The sequence below is a fragment of the Poecilia latipinna genome, unplaced genomic scaffold (assembly GCF_001443285.1).
Source record: "Poecilia latipinna isolate Pla-1442-1.1 unplaced genomic scaffold, P_latipinna-1.0 Scaffold104, whole genome shotgun sequence".
Lineage (NCBI taxonomy): Eukaryota > Metazoa > Chordata > Actinopteri > Cyprinodontiformes > Poeciliidae > Poecilia > Poecilia latipinna.
The window spans coordinates 637,735-662,737 of record NW_015112720.1 but is presented as its reverse complement, the minus strand read 5'-3'; the positions used below and the strand labels follow the sequence as shown (position 1 = coordinate 662,737).

The 25,003-nt window shown below is 38.5% G+C and overlaps 1 protein-coding gene across 3 annotated transcripts; it reads left to right on the top strand.

Moving 5' to 3' along the window:
* The first annotated feature begins 550 nt into the window (after positions 1–550).
* On the top strand, positions 551–24,079 carry LOC106944585 (transforming acidic coiled-coil-containing protein 1). Of its 3 annotated transcripts, XM_015027659.1 has the most exons (14): positions 551–625; positions 8,753–8,884; positions 11,202–11,293; positions 15,694–16,117; positions 17,870–17,924; positions 18,023–18,095; positions 18,871–18,923; positions 20,372–20,500; positions 20,586–20,662; positions 20,821–20,864; positions 21,045–21,205; positions 21,767–21,873; positions 21,956–22,076; positions 22,191–24,079. In XM_015027659.1, the coding sequence occupies exons 2-14, from the start codon at positions 8,778–8,780 to the stop codon at positions 22,257–22,259; spliced, it is 1,512 nt and encodes a 503-aa protein (XP_014883145.1). In that variant the 5' UTR covers positions 551–625; positions 8,753–8,777; the 3' UTR covers positions 22,260–24,079. The 3 variants fall into 3 exon arrangements, with proteins under 3 accessions (XP_014883145.1, XP_014883146.1, XP_014883144.1); XM_015027660.1 differs by lacking the exons at positions 551–625; positions 8,753–8,884 and adding an exon at positions 2,119–2,334; XM_015027658.1 differs by lacking the exon at positions 551–625 and having other exon boundaries at positions 8,449–8,884.
* The last annotated feature ends 924 nt before the right edge of the window (positions 24,080–25,003 follow it).

Here is a 25,003-nt window from a genome sequence, read left to right as displayed (position 1 = left end):
ATATTTGTGTTAGTGGTTTTTTTTCTAGAGGTTATTTAAATCATTTTACTCTCTCATATCCAGTGTCTCAATATGTTTCAAGGCATTTACAAAATGTGATAAAAAAGATAATTTCCAAATTTAAAAAAGTAAGCAGTTTCTGAAATTACTGCTTGCTTTATCTTTGATTTGTCAGATTATAGTTTCAGTTTTGGCTTTTGAGTTACAACATTCTCATAATATCCTCAATATCTGTAGGACAATGTCAGCATTATTTTATATTTTTTAAATTTCATCTACACCTCTTAAATAGAATTTGGTTTAAAAGCCAAAGATAGCTTTGAATCTCTTGTTTCTATTTTTAACAAACAAAATAACTGTATAGCAGATCTTAAGTGGTGCTCTTTTACATTTTGAATGTGGTTTTGTTCTTGGCTCATCTTTTTTTCTGCATTCAGTCATCTATATAATATTTTTAAATATTTGTTTGGTACCAATGCCAACAGAAAGAAAGTGGGCCAACAAAAAGTAAATACTTGAAAATCGCACATTGAGCGCCTAATTATTGTTAAAACTGGAGCATGCGCAGTAGAGCGGATGTGATTGCTTGCAGCTGGTGAGTTTGCAGGAGTTTGGAGACCATCAGGCAAGTTTGACTGGAACGTTTTCATTGATAGATTTTTTGTTCCATTTATTCCTTTAAAGTTCATAGTATAAAAGTCAAATAAATTGTGTGTATTTATCGAAACTTAGAAACAAAAATTATTAAGCTTCGACCCCGTGCTTGTCAACAGACTGTAACGAGGCACAGCTGATGTGTAAGTTCTGAATATTTCAATGTCGGAAACAACATGTTGTGTTGGATCAGTCGTGGAGGAGATGTTGAGAAGTCATTCAGAAATTTAGACCCTGAAACTCGCAGAGTTTCATGTGATTCAGCTCAGTGGGAGGAAACGCGCTCAAAAGCTCCTCTGTAGTTGTCAAAGGCTGGTTTGTCCTGGACTCCACTGACTCAGTTTTCAACTATTCCTCATTTAATTTAAAGGTTAGGTGGATAGCAGAGCCTGAGAATCAGACCTAAAGGGTACAGCACTGCATTCACGTTATAGAAATATTTGCTTTAATAATTAATCAGATGGTTCCTATTCAGAATTTTAATACTTCTAAAGAAAATGTATTATTTTCAAGCTGTTTCAACTGCGTTCAGGCTCATGGCTCACAATAGTTTATTTCTGTAATCCAAATAATGAAAAAATAAAGAGATGAGCCTTGAAAGTCACATAAAGTTGCTGAAGAGAAATGAAAATGTTATATGAACAAACTGAGAACACGGAAATACTTAACACATTGTTCACTCAAGACAAAAGCAAAGTCGCAGATCAAATTAGGATAATTCACCTGGTGACCATTCTACTGAATATGAGAAAGTCATGTGAAATTTATCTAAATGCTTTGAGACTAAACAAACTGGCAACTTACGGAGAGATTTAGAAGCACTCCACGTAAAGCCCAGTCTGTCACCACAGTCACAAATAACTGATTATTTGTAAATGATTATCTACAACTAATTTAGCAAAATAAAATCAAAACAACAGCATAAATGTCCAATTAATTAAAATATCATTTTAATTAATACATTTTTGCTAAACAAATTGTCAAGGATCATAATGTAAGCTATGAGCTGCAGTTTTGCCGTGATGATTTTCTTCTGTTGGTACAGGGAAACTTTTTCTTAAAACATGTTTTACCTAAATATAGAAAAACAAAAGGTCAGAAAAACAAAAGCCCAAAAAAATAAAATAAAATAGTTGGTGTGTTTGGGAGCGTTTCAACAAGTGGAGCTGTGTTTACCCTCCTCCGTACCCCTGGATTTAACAATAGATGAGACTCTTTCACTTCTAAACATGAAACCCTCCCATGAATCACACAGTTTGTCTTTAAATGAAGGAATTTAAGGGGGGTAGACATTTGTCACAGTTTCTCCTACTTATAACTCACAGAACCTCTACTTCGTTCTCAATCTGAGGACGTCGTTTTGCCTGATGAGGGACTGTAATCTGGTTGGTGTGTGTGTGTGTGTGTGAGAACGAGAGGAAGATGTGTAGTGGAGCAAGGAGGCGGGACCGTCACCAGAGCTGTAATACTCCAAGCATGTAAAGAGATGAGGAGAGGACAGGCTGCTGGGTCAGATGTATTGTGGAGCTGTGATCCGGCTGGAGGCATTCAGGAGCTGATGCAGCAGTGAACCATCTGGGATAAACCTGAAACAAACGCAGGTCCTGCTGTTGCCATGGGGGGCTCCCTCAGCCAGCACAGGAGAGCATCGCTCAGCTCTCTTAGGAAGAAAGACAGCTTGTAAGAACAAATTTATTTAATTTTTAAAAATGTTTGTAACGCTGTGTGCAAGCTTTGTGTTGGAGGCGAAGGTGACGGAAAGCAAAAGAGCCAGAAGGGAAGTGTCTGGCTTCAGTCACTGAAGGCAAATTAGCCCATCATGCCTTTCTGTTTACAATGTCAGCTGATTGGCTGATTTTAATACTGTTTAGCTATTCAAATCCGAGGGAAGTCGGAGGCCAAGACTGGGGAGTGGAAGGAAGGTTTTGTTGCTGTAATGATTATTAATAGCTGCACAATATATTTAACCCCAGTTGTCATTGTGCTGTCAGAGTATATTATCACACATGATTGGGTGCAATGTTTAATATGACATACTATCAGAAATTCTTACATGCTGATATGATGAGATGGACTCTGACAGCCCTGATGATATGTGGTTTTAATGTCTGAGATGCTAAAGCTCAATCGGAGTGGTGAAAACGTTTTATAAAGGGAGCAAAGGGTAAGGAAATGTTTTTGAATTTAAATCGTCGTCGTACTGTTGAGCTACAAATTTGCAGTTGCACATGTTCCTGATAATGTGCGGCTCTGCTGTTAATTATGCATCCACGACCCAAATTTAACAGGAGAGCGTTCATGAGTTCATCCATGGAGTTTATGCCTCTACTGAGTGTTATTTAATTCATGTGTAAGGTCTTTGTGTCAGACCAGAAAAGTGTTTCAATCCTGAGGCATCTGACAGAGCACAAACGTAAACCACTCTTCCTCTTTCTTCACCCCGCTAATCTTCTCAGTGCTTTTACTTTATCCTCTCGGTTATGTTTTTCATTAGTGCTCCCAGGAGCCTCTTGAAGTGGATTTCTTTCTCTCGACGCTCATGAAAGCCTGAGCTGTTCTATATTTAGACACTTGTTCCTTTAATTTCTCAATAGTTCCGGACGTGAAGGACAGGAGTTGGGATAAGATGTGAAAAGCCTTGCTGGGACGTATTTGACGTGGCTTTTAAAGCTACAGAGAAGCTCAGAAAGAGAACCAGATAAAGCAACACTGAAGCAAACCTTTTAAAATAAAGGATCTCTATGTTCTGCATCCATCTGTGTTTGTGTTGAGTCAGGAGGGAGCTGGGGTCTTCCCTATGGGGAAAACTCCACGACCAGCGGAAAAGGTCTGCAGCTCTCATCTTTTGCACTAATTTTAGTCAGCTTCATCATCCCCCTTCTGGTTTTTACATCTTAACTGGAGCAGTCGTGGTTGTTCTGCTCTCCAGAAGCCCAGAGCATTGGCACAATCGCCCAGCTGGAAGCAGTCTGACCTGCATTTGAAGCTATTCTTAGTGGTAATAAATACAGCAGTGAAAGCAAGGTTTGGTAATGTCAATGTTTTCCATGTAGTTACATTTGTAAAAGTTGATGATGCGAAAACTTATTAATTATGTAAAAAGCTGACTGACTCAGTGAATTGGTATATCTAGAAGAAGGAATGATCCACAAAATGCGTGTGGAGAGTTGAGCCTTGATTAAGATTTGCTGCAGTAGAATAGATTGAGAATATCTGTACAAATAATATTGAAATTAAGAAGATGGAGGATAACTTGCATCACTGTACATCACCCCAAACACTAAGACATTTGTAGGTAGTACCATCATGGTGTGGGATTTTCTTACCATTTGGCAGATTTCATGCAGATCAGGCCATGATAAATGGAATAATTTTTTTCTGAGAGATATTCTTGGTGAACAATCTGAGGATTAATAAAGTATTATTAGAATTTTTTATCCAAAATTGATCCAGGGAAAAACCCACAGCTGTTTTCGGAAAGACATTTTGTAAAGTCGGTGTACAAACTGTTCATATAAGAGAACATACCTGTATGCTGAAAATAGCTTTAAGTAATAAAATACATTTTTGGTTACCATGTAAATTCACATTTCCTCTGTCATTTCACTTCTTTACACAGAACATAATTTATTTAACAATTTGTTTTTCATGTTTTTTATCTGTAGATTATTTGGGTTGTTTGTGACTTCCAGGGTGAATTTTATACCAGTAGTTACATCAGAAATATATTTGGAGAAAAACACTGATGGGTCCAATGCATATATATCCTGTGTATATATGAGTCAGTTGAGTGATTCAGCTGCTATAGCATTGTGAGCACCATGGCTCCACTTAGTTTCCACACTGGATTTCTTCACTAATTGCAGATAAGTTGAGCGTCTTCCACAGAAGATGAGATCAGGGAATGCCAGCCTCTCTGCTTATTTTATTTCTGCTTTACTCTGGATAACATCATGCTGAATTTAGACAGAGGGACATCAGCTGCTCCAGTTTCTCTCTGTAGTCCCTTTATGGGTGTTTTCATAGATTACCACAGTCATAACTCACTCCTCATTGTTGCCATGGTGATAAGGTTTGTCATTTATGTTTAAGCTCATGTTTTTCACACATGCAGCTTGTCCATTTCCTCTCCTCGCATCACTCTGTATTACTAAATAGATGGCTGGGTGTAAAGGCCACTGCTGTTTCGGTAGTTGCTTATATGCAAAATGCACATCCAGTATTTACCAGCAGGTGGCGCCAGATTGTCATCAATCTGACGCTAGTCACCACAACATCGTTTATGAAGGGCTCAGACAGCTCTGTTAATGTTATTGTGGTGTTTCCTCTCATGTCAACAGTCGAGAGCATCTCTGGATGTGAAGTAGTGCAACTGGAGGCTTTCCATGGGTGGAGGTGATCTGTGTGTATATATTATCTCTACACAAATACATCATGCAAACATTTTCATACCAATCCAGAGGTAAAGATTAACGACTTTAAATACCTGATTTAGTAATTGATAGGTTTCTTACCTGTATGCTGAGATTTTGTCCAACAGAGACTGGCATTATTGTATAAAAGTGATTTTAAAAAAAAAAGTCCATGTAGTCTTTCATTAAATAAATTCTATATCTTTTAAAGCTATCTTTAGCTACACCAGACACTTACTGACATACCTCCGTTAATCCTCCTTCACTATGCAGAGTTTAGTAATTATTACATCAGGTATCTAATTTCCTCTGTTGCGGACTGCAGACATGTTTGCCATGTCTGGTTTTATTCTTGGCTCACAAACGACACATGCTGCCATCAGTCAGGATCTAATTGAGGAATAGACATCTACATTCCTACTGGATTAACAGACCACAAACACATCAGCCTCATGGGGCGAAGTCTATTTAAGGAACACCTTTTGTTTACCTGCTGTATTTTAACCTGTTTACGGACCAAGGTAGCAGCTGTAGCTTATGTCTGTCTGAATGAAGGCATGTGTGGGTTGCACTGACGACGCTGTATCTGTGGTTGCAAGCGATTACATAAGAGCAGACTCATTTCCACTGTTATTTCTCTGCTCTGTTCCTCTGTATTTTAACTGTCTCAGTAGGAGTAATGAGTATTTTTATTTCATTTTTAAATGTTAAGAAATCACATGTTGTTGATGTGCCTGGCCAGAAGCCAGTGCCTTATTGTGTAACAGGTTAAATGGATGTCTGTGTGGCTCCAGGCTGTCACTGGTTTGTCTTCTGATGTGTTTTGACTGTCAGAAGGAAACTAAAAGGAAAAAGAAGACAATGCCAGGAATGCAAAACAAGCATTTGAGATTTTAATCTTAACAAACCTCTAGACACTTTCTTTTTCTTTTTATTTTTTTTCCAGAAAAATCCCGTCATTGTTTCTGTGCCGTGATTATTTTCTGTACAGTTTTTTTTTTCAGTCTGTAAGAGACTGAACAGAGCCTCTTTCTCTGCGCTCACCAGTGTGAAACGTTATGTGCGGGTTTCTGAGATCATCCTCTTTCCTCTCTCTGCTCTTGTTTGTGTGGAGCAGAGTGTGGTAACATGTCTTCATGTGTGGGAATTATGCAACAGAAAACATGAAATAAAAAGGAAAATGCCGCCTCCTGCTGATCTTTCCATCTTTTCACAGTGACTAAATCCTCTGCCTGTTATTGGATTAGTCATGGTCCATGTTTTCTCTTTCAGAAAATGGATCTCATCTAGCCTAGATCTTCTGTCTCTGTGTGAGTCTGAGGGAAGAGCTGTGTAGAGTTACATAAGCTTCTGATGAATAAACACAGAGAAAGATGTGTGTGTGTGTGTTCAGCGATGAGAGCATTTAATTAAAACCCTATTCTTCCAGGGGGATTTGCTGCTGCATCATTGAATCTGTATCTGGGTTTATTTTATTGATCCGTCTGTTGTCTGGCCTGGATAGTTTCGGTGAACAATAGAGCCTCAGTTACTTTAATTGCACCTCGGGGCTTTAGCCGCTCATGCGAGTTCAGTGGGAACAGTTTCTGTCTCGGCAATATTTGTTTTCACTTTTTCATGTTCATCCTGAGAAAGGAGGCAGGCGGTTTAATTGCCTGCGTTTAGCTGAGCTGTCAGCCATATCTGTTGCTGGGTAAACAAGCTATTAACGTCTCGAGTTGCATCTTGATTACCCTATCAGATCTCAGTGAGAACAGTGTGTGAGAAACATTCAGGGTTGACGCAAAGTTTGGAAGAAACTTTAGCAACAAAAGGGTGAAGATATGAAAGGCACAAGTAAATAAAAATACAGGTGAGAAGTTTGGAACCTGTTGAAACATGCATGAATGTAGGGTGGCCAATAGGGTAAAAATATCATGCTTTAAACTATAAAATCATGTTAATAATAAAATCTTATAAAAAAAAAAACACATTGCACAAGCTTACTTCACATTTGCAGAACACGTCAGTCTTAAACAGTTTTTTCAAACTAAAACTGTTTTTCTTTTTAGAAGAACAACAAAAGGTTAAGTCTTCAGGTAGGGAGATCTCTCCTGCTGTAGGAAACATTTAATGAATGTAAAGGAAATGGAGGATAATAAAACTAACACCTCTGCACAGGAGCCGACAGCAGCAGTTGACAGAAACAGCTTTACATGCAGCAACTTGTACAAGTCTGCACACTCCTGTTAGGATGCAAGGTCTTTTGATTAATCTTTTCAAGAGTTTTTCTACCTATAATGTGACATAGATTCCATACAACCAAATTAACTAATAAGCCTGTTTTCAATTAAAAATAAAAAAAGGTGCAATAACCTTGTAGTACTAGTAGCTACACCCTTGAACTTAAAGCACCTTCTGATTAAATTTTAGCTTTCTGACTCATTTAGTACGAGGCTGACAGCATCATCCCTCATCTTGACAAATGTTTGTCCAACTTCCTACAAATAAAATAAACAAACATCAGTCATATTAACCATGTGAAAGTCTCACATTCGCAGCAGATTTTTAGTTTAGTTCAAGTCAGTCCAAAGCTTTAATTTAAATTTTGCTCTCACAAAGTCGTCCTTTTGTTGATTTGGGTGCATTTCTGCAGTTTTAAAAAAATGTTTTTATTTCCTTTTTTCTTTTGAAAAAGTGAAAAAAGGTTCTGTAAATTCACCAGTTTTCATATATGGGATTTTTAACACATTCAGGTTTTGTTGATGACCCCTTTTTCACCCTAACAGTCTTATTCTGTGTCGAAGGGACAAAGTTTAAGCTTAAAATGAACAATAGAGAGTTTTGTGTAGAGTTTTGTCAAATATGTAACATTTCTGCTAATGTGATTAACATTTTATTGTTCAGCTTAAATAACTGATGCAGCCAAAGGATGACTAAACTTAGATTTACAGTTTATTATCAAATAGTTGAAAACCTTGAGTTGAACCAGTGTGACCCAGCTTTTGACAACACTTATCTGGTCGTTTGAAAAAAAAAAAAAAAAAGCCATCCTAATTCATATGACCTAAACAAGGTGGGTATATAAATGTGGCATTTCCTACCCACCATGATTTTTTGCCCACCTGATCCCAGTGCAGAAAAATATTTGATATTCTCTCTAACCATTTCAAACCCGTCTAGCCCTATTTCGTAAAACAGAAATGTACTTCTCCTTTTCCTCTCTTCCTGCCTCCAACTTTCAAAAACCCCGGATAGCATCACAGAGGGAGAGAGCCAGTCAGCAGACCTGTAGGAGCAGCAGAGCGAGCCGATGCGTATTAATCAGCTGGTCGCTCACCCAGACGAAGAGGCTGCTGGGAGGAAGGAAGGAGGAGGGGAGCAGAAAGGGCGAGGGGAGTGACTACTGATGCTCCGGCTGCAATCTGCAGAGCGTGAGTCAGTGCTGTGCAGAGAGCAGAGCCACAAACAGAAGCAGCTGCCGCACAGACAAACGCGTTTCTCTCGCACGAGCGTCAACAGGACAGAAGAGCAGGATGGGTAGGCAGAGAAACTGAGTAAGAAGAGGAAGTGAGGTCGACACAGAAAATACACGCTGGGAGATCAAGAGCTTCTTGTAGTCGATAGTAAAAGTGTTGATTTAAACTTGAGAAAATCACAGAGTTGGCTCACCCGGAGGAAAGACAAGTTTACAATTCTTATCTCAGACGTGGGGCTGGAAGTGCTGCACAGATGTCCTGGTTGTCTCCGGTCCAGTGGGCCAAGTGGACGTGGTCGGCAGTGACTGGAGGTGCAGGAGACAATGGACAACATACAGGAAGGGATGACAAAGAAGACAAGTAAGAGATTTTGTGTGTGTGTGTGTGTGTGTGTGTGTGTGTGTGTGAGTGTGAGAACAGATTGATGTGGATTGTGACTGTGGATGCTGTGATGGCAGCAGATTCTCCTGAGTCATACTGACAGGTTGAACATCGTCAGACCAACGGTCCCATCCTGTGGTTTATTCTGATTCTCCGTCTATCATCATCTCAAAGCACATATCAAGTCAAAATAGCTTTGTTGTGTTAAGAGGAGACGATTTTTATGCACCGCCCTGTTCTTTCAAACACAGAGGATGTAATTAAGCCCGTTTTGTGTGCGGCCATTTGGCAATGGTTGCTAAAAACCAGGGGATTAAAAAGCAACACTTTTCAAAGCTTTAGTTACTTTTTGATTCCCCTCCTTTTCTAGTTTCTTAGTAACCATTCAGATCTGTGGGACAGGAATCTCAGGCTGCGTGTGTGTGGGAGTGGAGGGTTTATATTTGTATTAAATTGGTGTTAAGTGTGTGTCTGTGGGAACTAGCTTCCAGAGACGGTGTGCTCCTGGGTGCTGGCACTGTGAACTCTTCCTTGTGCTGTTTTTCATTAGAGTGCGGACGTTTTGATGTGCTTTCAAGTGGCTAGGAATACACACGAGCACACACACGCAGACGCACTGTGTGTTGATGCCTCTCCCCGTTCTCTACATGTCTCTGTTGTTTGGGAATAAATCAGAGCTGGGTGTCCAGGCAGCCCAGATTGCAGGCCAAAAACTGTGAGTGTTTGTGGGACACGGTTGCTGAGGAGCAAAGGATGCAGGTGGCCCAGTTGGGCCCTGCTTCCTCTTCTCTCCTTCCTCTGACTTCCTTTAAAATAAAAGGAGCTTGTCTGTTTTGACCTGTGAAAGCCACTGTGTTCAAGTCTCTTCAAGAAAATGGATCCTGGAAAGCTGATGTCACGATTAATTGGAAACGCATACAGTGCCCTTCAAAGGTTTTCATATCCCATGAACATCTTTATATTAATAGAACTTCATGGGAATGAATTTCAAATTGTAATCACAAACTTCAGTGTGCTGTACTGGTATTTCATTCAATAGACTAGCAGATGGTTATGCATAACAGTGAAATGGAAGGAAAATGACATGGGTTTTCAAATGTTATTACATTTACTAATTGCTAAACAGGGTCCACTTGTATTTAATTTATCCTCAACATAAAATTAGAGAGCCTCTTACCCAAAACGTTCACTGGAGATCGGCACCAGCACCCCTCCCGAACCCACTAGGGACAAGGGTGTTAGAAAATGGATGGATGGATAAAATTAGAGAACAAGGCAGCATCATGAAGACCAAGGAACACAGCAGGTAGATCAGGGCTGTTGAGAAATTTTAAAGCAGAGTTGATTTATTAAACAACATCCTCGCAGCGCACTGGTTGATTTATCTTGTGAAAAGAAAGAGAATAGCACAACTGCAAACCTTCCAAGATATGGCTACACAACTAAAATGGCAGACATGAAATCAGAGAAGCAGCTTTGGAGGAGCTGCAGAGATTCACAGCTCAGGTGGAAGAATCTGTTTACAGGATAACTTGGTTGTGAGTTTCACCAAAAAATATCAATAGAAGTCTAGCAGGTTTCCCATAAGTGATGAAGAGCAAACAGGAAACATGAAAGTGTTCTCTTTAAATGTGACTAAAGCTGAACTTCTTGGCAAGCATCCAAAGTGCTGTGTGTGGCAAACAGCCCAACACTGCACATCTGAACACACCATCTATAAAGTGAACAGTGGTGATGGTGTAGTGTTGTGCTATGGGAAAGAATTTATTCACCAAAAAAACCAAAGCTGAAGTTTTTCTTACAGCAGGATCACAAACTTAAACACAGAGCCGGGGCAGCAATAAAATGTTTTCAATCAAAGCACACGGACGGGTTAAATTCAATAAAGAATTTGAGACAAGACTTGAAAATGAATGTTCAAAGAGGCTCCAACCCAGTTTAGTCTCAGCTCCGAGGAGGAATTGGCAAAAACCTCTAACTCTAGATGTCCATAGCTTTTAAGGTTGTCCACCAAAAGACTTTCAGCTGCAAGTCTTTCGATGCCAATTATTGTTGTACAATAACTGACTGAATACAAATGCATTCCACATAAAGACTTTTATTTTATTTCTTAAATTATGGTGTGAATACCTATGTAAGGTAGTTAAGAATGTGTGTAATTAAAAAAATGAAAGTGCATAACAAATCTTCCTTTGTTGGTTTGAGAGTTTCCTCTTCTAGCTTCTGTTTGTGTTTCTCTGTTATTTCATGTAACATTTCATTGAAATAAATAACAATTTATTCTTTTCACCTGCAGTTCGGACTCTGAGGGCGCCTTCGAGACCCCAGAAGCCGAGTCTCCAGTTGTTGTGAATCTACTGAGCCAACTGGACAACTCAAACAACACAGGTGAGACTTCAGAGCCAATGGCAAGTTAGAGCTCCGATGTAGGTCACTCGACTTGACTATTATCAGATATTGGTAATGTTTAACTAGGGATCTTGAAATCCTGATGGTTTTATCTTGTATGTATTCTTTAACTGTATGTTTACTTGCTTACCATATCTACAATGAACAATATCTGACATGGAGTCAGGCTTCACATAAGGAATAGCAAAAAAAAAAAAAATGTTTTTCAAGACATATTTTGGTATCGTCTTATTGTACTTGTGCATTTCATTTATAGTGGGCAAAGTATCAGTATGGTGCCCACTGTTTACAACAGTAATGTGACTTTAGCACAGCAGATAACATGGTATCACAGACCTACATATTTCTGTATGTGAGCCAGCTGTCAACCTACTTTCAGTTTCAGTCTGCAGCCTTTTTGTTTATGCCTGTTTATGCTTTACTGGAAACCCTGATTTGGGTTAATCTGTGCAGATTTATTACTGCAGAAGTATCACTGAGGAGCATGCTTCAATGGTTGGAAGAGGGATTTATTACAGTAATGTTTCCTGGAGTACACACTTAATACATCCTATCACAGATAAACCTTTGATGTTTGTGCTGATTGGTCAGATCATGAAAGATAAATTAATATCACAGTTTTCACCTTTTGTATTTTTAGTAAAAAGTTTATTCCTTCATACTTAATCCAGCAGTTTAGATCTGTGAAGAGATTTCAACTAACAAAGTCATTCCACTTGATTTGATCAAACCCAGCTGGATGAATACAATTGCATGGCATATACGTCAAATTTTTATTTGCAAATAAAATATAATTTTTTTTTAATTTCGCTATGCACTGATTTGTATTGGTCTATCACATTCATTACAACGAAATATTAAAACGTTATGACCGACGGTTGGCAAAATATGTATATTGTAACATTGAGAAGGATGTTACCAAAAACTGAAGTGCTATAAATGTTTCAGATACCATCATTAGATTCAGATTGCTGGATTGAGTCTACAGAATAACAAAAGTGATTGAACACAACATACTTAAAGTGACAGCAATGTTTAAATTTAGAACAAGTGACATTGTCATTGCAATATTAACAAAAAGCTTCCTATCCTATAATTTCTTTAATTGTGCAGCTCTATTTTATATCCAGAAAGGCTGATATGGAGTGTGATCTTAATTAAAGATTATACAGTATTTGTGATGGCCGACTAAGAAATTTTTAACCTTTTAAGGAACATTTCTTCCTTTGTCGTCTTTCGTGTGAATTTACTTGTGCATCAGCATTAATTTCACTTGAAACTTGGTCCTGTGTACTACCATTTTAGGAGCAATGTGCTACATACTTCATTAAGCAAAGTTTTACAGGTCCAGAGTAGTGTTTGTGAACGCTGTTAAAAGTTGGAAATGAGCTCTCTGTTGGTTAAGCCTTTATAAAAAAACAAATAGCTTGCAGCTGAGTCCTGCTTTTCCAAACAGGCTCCCTAGTTTCCACTCCCTTCTCCTCCTCTTCTGCTTTTACTGCCCAGCTTTCACCCACACAGGCACAAGTAGCACCCGTTGCTGTGGTAACGGATAATCCAGACTTCAGTTCAACCGCAGATATGAATATCGCATGTGTTTGCAAACTTGGATCGTGCAGGGATGTCAGCACACACTGGGAGCAACGGGGTTTGACATCGCGCTCTTCTATCCGGGTCAGATCAGTTTACGAGGTTTGAATCGTTGCTCGTGGTAAATTATGCCAATCTGAGAAGGTAAATGTTTAATTTCACGCTACACAGCTCACATGCTGAGTTCCTTTCATACATAAAAGATTGACTCTGGAGAAACGGGCTCTATAGTTAGAACGCACAAACAGCTCAGTGTTTATGGGAACAACCTCTTGAACATGACGATGCGTCTCTCTGAACGGTGGCAGGGCAGGAACCTGAGAACACTTTGTATCTCTACTTGTTTCTCTGACACACTTACTTCCCCCTCTGCTGTCTTTTCCTCTTTTTCACAGAGTTGTGAAACGATAATAAAGCCTGATGTTTTGTTTGTGTTGCTGGGACACGTGACGGGTTGAACTCTTCATGACTGGGTGTGGTTTTTCTACATCTGTTCCTCGTCTACAAAGGGCACATTCGGTGTGAGGAGCTACGGAGATTTAGAGCTGAAGTTTGCACAAGCTGACTTTAACACTTTGATTTAAAAAGAACATTGACATCATCTACCTTTCACACCTGTTGTGCTTTCACGTGTTTTTCTGGGATTGCATGTGATGGCTTAGCTTAAAGTAGTGAATAATTTTGGAGTGGAAAGAAAAGATGAAAGAAAAAACTTCTAATAAATGTGGGAGGCATAATAACTGAGCTAACTTTAATGATTATGATTTTTAAGTGGTGTTGAGATGAGCTTCTCCACAGCATGATGCTGCCACCGCCATGATTCTTTGGTAACTGCATGTAAAGCGTTTTGATTTCTCCCATCTGATTGCTGTCTGCTCTATTTGGTTTGTAGCAAAGTGTGAGCTAGATTTTATTATTATTATTATTTATTCTACAGTGGATTTTTTTCTTGCCCCTTTTTGTATTTCGTCTTTTTTTGTGCAGTGCAAGACCATGAACTGTCCAGTTATGAATCACTGCAGCTCCTCCAGAGTCACCATGGACCTCTCGAATCCTTTGCTAAATTGTACTCTTTTTGCCCAGCAACAAGGAATACTTGTTCAAAGCTAATAATTACTTTCTAAACTCTCTGACCTGCCTGCTGTGTTTCTTCTCAAACCACCAAGACCTTCACAAAAAGCTAGAGTTACACTGAAAAAAGAAAAGTAATCATGAATTGTTTTTCTTCTTCTTCTTCAGTCATGCACTATTTTGTCCATCACATGAAATACCCCCAAAAAAGTAATAAAGGTGCAGCTTAAGAAAACATGACGGCAGTCCACATGTGGTGTAGGGAAGGAATAGGGTGGTGTTGTTGGTTTATAAATGTTTGACGTTTACATTGTGTGGAGGTGATTATTTTCAGCAACAGGGGTTCCTGTGCTTCAACAACACAGCCCAGCCCGCCGGGATGCTTAACGGGATGTGTGACGAGACAGGAAGTGGATTGTTCTGGGAGGAAGTCAGCAGATTTTAAGTAAACCCTTTGAAGGCTTAAACCCTAAATCGTAACATTATATGAAAGACATGCATTCTAACAACGTAAGGATTTAATGTTATTGTAATGGGGTTGAATGGTGACCATTGGTTACACACTTTTCTGCTTGCTTGCCAATTAGGATTTGGTGGGAACTAGAAAAGGAACAAAAGTGTAGGTGGCGTTAAAGTGGTAATGATGTTGACCTGTGATTAATGAATGACGAACAATCGACCCTGAAGCTGCAAGTTGGCAACAAAAGGACATGTGAAATGTTGTTTGGAGCTTGTTTTGAGATTATATGGACTATCTAAATCGATTTGAGTGTTGCCACCATAATCCATTTTACTTACAATGATGTTTAACACAAACGCCTGATTTTTCTTACCTCTTTTTACAAGTATGGTAAAGTTTAGTATTTTAAAAAATCAAAGCAGTGGGAGTCACAGACTGCTGACATACAAAAGCCTCAATTGAAACTATCAACATTGCTAAGTTATTACAAATTTATAGTATAAATGGAATTTCTAAGTTGCAGTATTTATGCAACAGAATTTTTTTGTTTTTTTGACACATCCAAAAATGAATGGCAGCCTGGCGAACTGCGTCAGCCGTGTAGATCATTGTTGCTGGGAAATATTTAGCTTGTAAATTTCCAGCAAATATTTATACACCGTTTAAGCACTTGGAAGATGTGCAACAGTTTTGCAGAGCAAAACATTATTTTAATCAGATGAAGTACTAGAAAGGAGTCGTTGAAATGTGGTGAGTTTTTGTTGTAGTCATTTCATTTTTGCAGTGTTCATGTTGATTTATGCATGTTTTAGTAATCATGCTGCTTCTTATGTCTTTTTAATCTAACCTTTAATGACACTATTAAAAGCATCAATTTTACAGGTTTTGTGTGAACATTTTGGGATTCCTTTAAAGTTGCCTGAAATTTTGCATTCAAGAGACTGGCTAGATAATTTCTTTCTTAAATTCTTAATGGAAGTTGCCTGTATTCATTTACTGATGGCAACAAAAGAGAAAAACGTCAAAATCTCAACTTGGGTCTAAAATTATGTAGTAATCTAACCTCAAATTGTTTTATTTACTTAATAAAAGTTAAGATGGAAATAAATATAGTTTATTAATACTAGGTATGCCCCAAGCTCACTCTTTCACAGCTACGTATAACTAATAAATATGGTTTATGACGGATGCACCCAGATTCATTTTTGCATAAATCTTTTCTTTCCTAACTAGTTTGTTCCCTTTTTTCCCCCCGTAGTTTCTACTGATGGTTCAAGCCACATTCAGGACAGATGCCATGATGTCCACTCAGCTCCATCCCAGCAGGTTGACTCCCTGAACAACTTGACCGGCTCCACACCCAACAGAGGCAGCTTTGGTTTGGATCAAAACCTCAACTTGACCCTGGGCTCCAAAGCTGGCTCTGGAGAAGATCTCTCGTCATCCGGCCACCTTCCCCAGACTGCAGCTCTCCGACCGCCGTCACTTTCCGTTCTCTCACCGCTTAACAAACCGGATCCTACAGAGGTTGACGATGAGGCTCCGGCGACTTTAGACTCTAGTCCAGACACAATCAGTCGTGATGAGTGCCTGGACCCCGATTTGCTGAATGGCAACGTGAGATCAGACCCTGCGAGCTCGAACACTAAACTGGCCTGTGAGAACAGCAACTCAATCATTAAGTAAGTAAACCCAAATAAAGGCCTGTGGCCTCAGCTACACACATTCAACCCAGTTTAAGTGAGAACTGCAGCTAGTTCCTATAAATGGCTGTAAAGAGCTGCAGTGACTGCAAACTCTTTACCCTGAAATGATCAAAGTGTCCTTGTCTGTACGAACTGTGTTGGCGTGTTGCGTGTCTAATGCAGGCTTTAGGCATGTCAGCTGTTTCTCTCCTGCATGCAGCCTGACTCACAGCACTAAAATGGTCCACTTTATGTTCAGGAAGTTTATTTTGCATCATTTGCAGACACCTGTGAAGCTCTGTTTACACATTCCATTCTGTAGACATACCTGTATGTTTTGCTTCTACTTTTACTTCATTTTTGCTCAACTATTAAGCAGTCGAACTCTGCCCTCTTGTGGAAGATCTTACATAAGTATTTGAAGTTAACTATGCCACGTATCTAATTAAACATTGCTACTTGATGTGAACCAGTCTAATAAAACAATGGTGTATCCAAAAGCTAAAAGTGTTATGCAGAGTTATAAAAATATAAATATAATGAAGTATATAAATATGAAGGTATATAATATAAAGGTATCTCTGCTACAAAATACAGTAAAACTCTCCAGGTTATGAAATGGAGATATCTATAAATAAAAGCAAACTGAGTTACTGGACATTGCATCCTCTACTTTAATAAGCATACTATAACTCTTTGCATACATCATGGCATTATCACAAAATATTTTGTTTCACAAAATCATTGAACGTTAAATCTCGATGGATCCTTCATGGTTATGTCGGATTTCCAAAACATTTTCATTGCTTCCTTTTCTATCATGATTTACAACAGAAAAAAACAATGAAACAGGTAGTTGTTTTAAGCTGTAATACATTTTTATTTTTGTAATTTTCTGAGTTCCGTCTCCCTGTTGTGGCATCCTGAATGAACAGCATGTGTGCCACCCTGTGGGACTTTTATATGGTGCATTCACCATATATAAGGTATTTAGTTTACCAGTGGCTGGTCATTAATTAGGTCCAGTCCAGTAAAACTTTTGCTGGACTTTATCAGCTGATTTCTTGGTGCATCTTTAATTTTTATCATCTCAAAAGTTTGGATATCCAGTGTTAAAACCTAGTGATTTTTTTTTTTTCATTTTTTTCAAAAACCTATTTTTTTTCAATACATTATGTCTGACGTTTCCCAGTAACACTCCGATAATTCTGATTCCAGTTTTCCTAAACATCAGGCCCTCTGCCCTCAGCTTGTCTTTGTCCTAACCCCTGTCTCATCTTGAGTCTCTTCCTTCCTTTTCTTTGCTCAACATGTCGTTCTGTTTCCCTTTCTCTTTGTGTGGCATCAGGACTGCTGAGCAAGTCCATTTCCTCTGTGTTCTGTTGTAAGTACTGCGCAAGTCTGTTGTGTGATTCCGGCTCTGCAGCCAACATAAACTCAGAATCTCAACTCAAAGGTGGAGAAAAAGACATGAGTAGTTTTGCAAAGTGGAAAAATATCAAGCGTTGGAGGAAACCCTCTAATCCACAAACATCTCATTATTCTGCTCTTTCTACTGCATAACTTGGCACTTTTTGGAAGAGCATGCCAGCTCAGCACACACAAAGAAAAGCTATGTGGTCTAGTAGTAAGGCTTTCTGTGTTTTTTTCCTGTCTCTTCCTATTTTTCCATCCGTCCTCATTTAAATGCACTCAAAGCTGAAATGTGTCTTGCTGAAGCTGATGTTGCCTTTTGTCATTTGTCCTCAGGAACTCCTGCAAACTAAAGCAAAACCAGCAGATGCAGAAGGATTTAAATGGACAGGTAGGCCCTGATAATATGCCTGCTACACAATAAGTGGAAAAAAAAACAGGTTTATACAGAGAAAGCCAGCATGGTAATGAAGTTTAATGTTGCTTAAGGACGACCATCATGAGGGCCATGCTACAGATGAGGAGAAACTGGCTGGGACCAAATCAGAAAAGGAGCAAAACTGTGAGTAAAATGATGGTGCATAATTTAGAGTAATATTAACTCAAATGAAGGACACCAATGATTAGATATTCATTATTTTAGATCAGTATGCACTACCTGACCCGTGGGTAAACAACAGTCATGGTCACATTAAATTCCTCTTCTGTTGCAAACACAGGCCTGTTTAATTATTAGTTGTTCATGGGAAATGTGCAGAAATTCAATGTGGTGAGTCATTAGGACAGAGCTGTCCTTATGTACAGAGCTGTTTGTAACTTGTATTCAGAACATGACAGATGTTTTATGACATGCAGTTCAGTTTCTACTGAATGCTATGAGTTTTATGTGACATTGGTTCAGTCACTTACATAGTTCATTCTCAGGAAAAATTGACATTCAAGGACAAAATACAGCTAAAATGAATAATTTACATATAAATCAGAGATTCTTCTGGAAGTTTATTTATTTCAGTTAAAAATATATAACTCATAATTTTTATGAGCTTATTACATAGAGATGTATTCCTAGTGAATGTTTCTGTTCATTTTGGCCGTAGTGGCTTAAAGCTAATAAAACGCCCAAATCAAGTTTGAGGGGCCATTAAGGGTATAAAGCAGTAAAACGTTCAAATCATTGAAATATAATTCATGGATTCTTTCTGATTAAAACTCACTACGACATTTCTTTGGCCTACGGATTTAATTTGCCGCCACCTGCTGGCCATGCTGGTCTAAACAGTGCTGTAGCATATTTATGGACCTTTGACCCAAAAGGTTTTCTTCTCTCTCTTTCGCAGACCAGGATTGCAATTTGACATCCAAACCCGATGAGTCAGGCTGCTGCTCTGTGGTGAGACTCTGTCTCTTTTTAACCTGATACATTTTCTTCTTTCTAACTCTTGGCGTCAGCCTTTGGTTTGCTCTTCAACGGAGTGTGAATCTGTCACTGAAAATTGGATGGATGTTTATAGATAAATTTCAAACTGCAATGCTGCCACTAGGTGGGGCATTTTATCTGTTCAAATGAGAGGAAATGACAAGTTGCAGCCGGTGTCACTTGCATCTGATTCTTCACATGCAGCTGAAATCTGAGACATTAACGCAGTCATTTAAAATAAAATATAACAAAATTGATCATTTTATTTTGAATTAAAGAAACAATTGATTTAGGTTACAGCCAAGGAAGTGGCATTGTAAGATGCAATATGATGACAGTATTGAGGCGTAGGACAGCACAAGGTTCTTAGTGTCTGCCACTGTGTTAGTCTTCTCAGGTGACACATGGATTAAGATTATCGCCCTCAAGATTAGCCTATGACTGTCATAATCCAGCAAAGGACAGAATGACAGCGTGGAGAGACATGAGTGGAGCAGAGGAGGAAGTGAGAACATTGACCCAAAGATGAGAGTGATGTATGCTGAATGTTAAGCTGCAGGAGAAGATCAGATAATTCACATATTACAATAAGATGCCAAAAGGAACAAAAATAATTTAGTTGGTTTTAGGAAATTTTTCCAAATCTTGACAGGTTTACTGTAGAAAAGCATGAATCAAAAGTTTGTCTCTAATTTCTGGTCACCAATATTTGTAATATTTTAATAAATATTTTTTTCTGTTCTGAATAAATATAAAATTTTATATTCTTACAAAAAATACTTAGTGGTGTAAAACATTGATTTATTAAAGTCGGTTTAAAGTTACACACCTGTGTCTCCTGCAGTAAAATCCTCCACATGATGGGACTGAATGATTAGTGCTTTGAACTTTCTTTGCTGTCTTATATTAGCAATTAGCTAAACATCAAAGTAATCTGTTTACAGATACCTGCTAGCATTTACTAATAAAATATGCTGCATTAAAGATGCAATTTGATTGCTGGAAGAAAATGAAGCAAATCTGTAGTCAAACATTCAGCTTCCTGTCCTCTGTCTGTTGAAGCACCTCAATAAACCGTCAGCATGACGATGTAGAAAATAGTTTCCCTTCTAGAAGCTTATTATTGCGTTCATGCTTCCTCCAGCCTAATTTTTCCACTTCTTGCTGACTCTGAAAGTAGCTAAGTCTTCTTCCTGCAGTAATAGTGTCACCTGGTAGTGGTCAGGTTTGAGTTGGGTGTTCACTGATCATAAGCAAGATTCGATTTTGAGGTTTCAACCGGCTCACAGATGAATGCAGGGATTTGACAAACTTTGTCATCAGCTCATTTCTTGCTTCATCTCTAAGATTAGTAGTTGAAACTTTTGACAATTTAGTTGTTACAAAAAAAAGATGGTGATGACTGATTTCCTTCTCGTCAGTATGAAGACACATGTGAGCTGAAGACATCAGAAGGAACCGAGATGCAGAAAACGGGAAGTCAGGTCCTGGACTCCATCTGCATCAGTGAGGCCGAGAAACAAGCGGTTCTCACCCTCATCAGAGAGGAGGTGGGCTCTCGTGTTGGACTTGGCTTCACTGGGTTACTCAGAAATCGCTGACGGAGGTCTTTACTCACAAACGGTCTCCTTTCAGATCATCACCAAGGAGGCTGAAACTAATGACTGGAAGAAAAAGTATGAGCAGTGCAAACAAGAAGTGGATGAGATGAGGTTAGGAAACATGCTGCTGTTGTCCTGGCGATCAAACGTTCCAGATGAGGGTGGTCCTGTGTACCGCAAAAATGAAATTAGTCATTTTTATTGCATAACGATCTTATGCAAACTTTTAGACAAACTTTTGAGTTGTATGTTGGTGTGTCTCCTTTCAGAAAGATTGTTGCAGAATATGAGAAGACAATAGCTCAGATGATTGGTGAGTTAAATTCACTGCAGGAAAACATTCAAACACTGAATTTATTCTAATTTGTGTGAACTCATGCTGTGAAGTGCTCTGATGCAATAAGAAAAGTCCGAATTGCAATGTGAAAAGTGTTTTATGTTGCATGTTACTATGGGGAGATAAAAAAAATAACCCATTTATGTGTTTCTTTAGAGGACGAGCAACGCAACAGTGTGAACTTCCAGAAGGCTTTGCATGCGGCGACGGTGGAGAAGGACGCTGCCCTGGCAGACCTGAACTCCGTGGAGCGTTCGCTGTCGGACATCTTTCGCCGCTATGAAAACATGAAAAGCACCCTGGAGGGCTTTAAAAAGGTGGGAAATTTCAGGACATCTCGTTGAAACGTCTTGTTTCCTAAGTACCCTGAAAATAGTTTACGTTTTTAGCACTTGATGATTAATGTACGTATGAAGCTGGAAGTGTATCTTGTGGTTAACAGCGGCATTTGTACAACCAGCACCAGGCGTAAGGTGAAAGATCTGATAGCTGCAGACTTTAACAGAAACCACAGCAAAACTGTCAGGTAAAGTAATTTTAAGAATAAGCTGTGGTTTCCAAACCTTTTGCCACAAGGGCCAAAGTTGTCAAGTTTAGAGCAAATTGAGAGAAACTGAGGGTCATAAAATTTAATTGTTAAAAAAAAACAGAAAAATACTTATATCTGCTCAATAACATTCTAAATATGCAGGATTTTAATGAAACAAAGTTTAGCTTTTACTGATGCTGTTGAAACATCAGAAGGAAATATGTTGCAGTTCAGAACACAGACAAAACACAAAAGTTAAAATGAATATTAGAAAATTTCCATGATTTCCATCTGCCTTCTGTGTGCGCATGAATTGGTAAATGACATTAAGTTGTATCTCTTCATGCAGAATGAAGAAGTGCTGAAGAAGTGTGCTCAGGATTACCTGGCCAGAGTCAAGCAGGAGGAGCAGAGATACCAGACGCTGAAGCTGCATGCAGAGGAGAAACTAGACAAGTATGAAGAGCAACAGAAGAGTTTGGGAGAAAAATTTTGTTGTTGGATGAAAATATATATTATTTTTTCTTCATTGTTGCAGGGCCAATGAGGAGATTGCTCAGGTGCGCACCAAGGCGAGCTCAGAAACGATGGCGCTGACCGCGGGCTTGAGGAAGGAGCAGATGAGGAACGAGTCTCTGGAGCAAGCCCTGTTGCAGAAGGTACAACACTCATTGTCTCCAGGCTGTGCACAAGGAAACGCATCATTCAACGCCTTTTCCTGTCTGTGATGACTGGATAGTGTTTAATTGCCTTCCTTCATGGCGTTCCTACAGAATCAAGAAATCGAGGAGCTCACAAAGATCTGTGATGAGCTGATTGCCAAAATGGGAAAAGTAGACTGAGGATTTGCTTGAGGTTAATCAGCCTGGATCGCCCCTCCAGTCCTGCAGAGACGCCCTGTGCATGCCTCCAACCAAGAAGCGACTTCCATAATGTACCCTGTGCCTGCCCTGCACCTAAGAGACTGCTTATGTACAGATGTCTGAAATAACCTCTTGTAATTTGCATTTGCACTACTTGTGACCTGAACCTTCAAGGCTCCTAGCATATTAATCAAATGAGATCACTTTGTTTGCATTTTGCACCTTTTGTAAGGTTATCTAGAGCCATCAAGTGTCTGTCCATCATATCAGGGAACAACAGCTCTTATGGCATTTCCACTAAACTCCTACCAACTTTTTCTCCAGAATGACATCAAGTTTAATTCATCCCTGGGTTTGATTTTGAAAATACTTTCAACCTTCTGCTTGGATTAACTTTAGAGAACAGATTTAATATGAATGGTTAAACAATTAAAATATATTTTTATACCAATTTCAAGTTATTTTTTTAGTTTAATGGTTTGGCCAGATTGCATGCGAAAGTGGCCCTCTCCACTTAAACTAACAGACTGAGGAAGGACAATATTTATCAGATAAACAGCCATAACTCCCACTGTAACTCCGGAGGAACTGCAAAGGTCAACAGCTCAGGTGGGAGAATCTGTCAACAGGACAGTTTTTAGTCATCCTCTCCACAAATCTGTCTGTTTTATACTACTGATGCAGGAATAAATCATTTTTACAGTTATATGTGAATATAACTAAGTTATGTAGATGACATAAAATCACGTGGACACAGTAGCTCATGCAAACAGCTGCATAGAGGAAAACTAAGAGTCAATACTCCATGACGCATGATGTTGGCAGCATCATGCTGTGGACATGCTTTTCATGAAAATACAAATTATTTTGTGCACATGCAGACTGTTTATCATATGCAAGGCCACATAAATAAACCTCTATGAATTGAGAAATGTTTCACTACAGTCATTCTATAACAATGTGCAATTTATGGAACTGTTCAGTCAAATCCACAAAACCATAACCCTTACTTTTTATGTAACTGGGCTACTTTTGAGTGGAGATATTTTACAAATTGCAGATGCTGCTGCCTAAATATCATTACAGTCTGCTTTTTTACAAACCCTGTGGAGTAACCTGATGTCTTAGTGAGAGCTTTCCCCTGGTGTTCATGTGATTGTCAGTTCTTGTTTGTTTATACTTTTTCACAGTTTTGCTATTTTTTCAGACATGTTTTCTTTTTTTTTTTATCGCACCAATAATCACAATCTGTGTTCAGCACAGAGATGTAATGATTAACTATAATGTAATTTATGGCTGCTTATCACAATACAAAATTAATTTTATAACTATTGCTTATGTTACGCGTGTGTTTGGCTCTCACTTGGTTTTCTACATGAGATTTTCTGTCCAGGAAAAAATATTGACCCGTCCTTGCAGTGCAGGATTTAAAATGTTTAAAATATTCCTATAAATCAGCTGGTTAAAGAGAGACTGAGCATTGAAGGAATTTTTGGGGGCTCATTATGTGGTTATTTAAAATCTATTAAAGTAAATATTCATTGTAAATTTGTGATGACTGTAAAATTCACCAAAATCACAAACCCGGAGTATATATATTTGTGCCAATATGATGTCATATTACCTCTTGTTACTAGACTGTTTTGTTTTTGCCATATTATTTTGTATCTTCAGACTTTGCTTGAATAGGATATAAATTTGTATCTGTAGTTCATAAATGACAATCTCACATCTGTGTTGAATCAGTGTGAATGTGTACATTCTCCTGAATGAACATTAATATAGTTTGTTCTACAATATTTTCTGTTTGATTATTACCATGCTTTACATAAGGATTCATTACTTTCTATATAAAATGGACTTGGCACCTTGCGGTATTAATTTGAAGACAAATTAAAGGAAAGGGATAAGGCCACGAAACTATATTCCTTGCTTTGAAGTTCTTAAAGATATTTGTTCAGTCTACGATCCCAAAAATGGTAATGAACTATACCAGTATCTGGCTGTTCACCTACCAGGAAAACAGAAGTGCAGTCAAGTTCTCCAGAGTTCTGCAAATGACCTCTTTATTTGAATCAGGTGTGTTGAAGTAGAGACGCATCTAAAAGTTGGAGACTGGTGTATTTAAGGCTAGTATAGAGAACCCCTCTTCCTCAAGGCCTGGAGTTGCCCACCACTGTTCTACTTCTTATATTGTGACGCCATTCTGTGAAATACTGTGGCTTATAGTGGAAAGACGTTGCATCAATAAAGTTGGTAGTCAAGTTTACAGTTAGGAAATTTAATTACTAAATTCATGGTGGTAATAAATTTTGGGAGGTTGTAATGTGATCAGTATGTGATATCTGTTTTATACAATCTTTGTCATTTTGTGTTTGCAGAAACGTAACCGAGTGAGCGCTCTTAACGGCAAACTATCTGGCACCTGGTAACCTTGCCAACTAGAATTTAGAGAAAGTAAATGATTCATAAACGCTGAATGTACTTTAAATACGCTTTGTATATTGAAACACTTTAGTTTTTGTAAGTATTTTATGTTTGGAAGACACTTAAACGTGCTTTCTCATTGATTGATAAAACGTAGAATAGTGTAGTTTTTGAGTATCGGCTGTATTTCTCTTTCTGTTTCATTCACAAAAATGTTGCATTACGATGAGTGTATTAGCCAATAGTATATCAGTGATTCTTGAAAATAGGGACAAAATGGGTTTTAATTTTCCCAT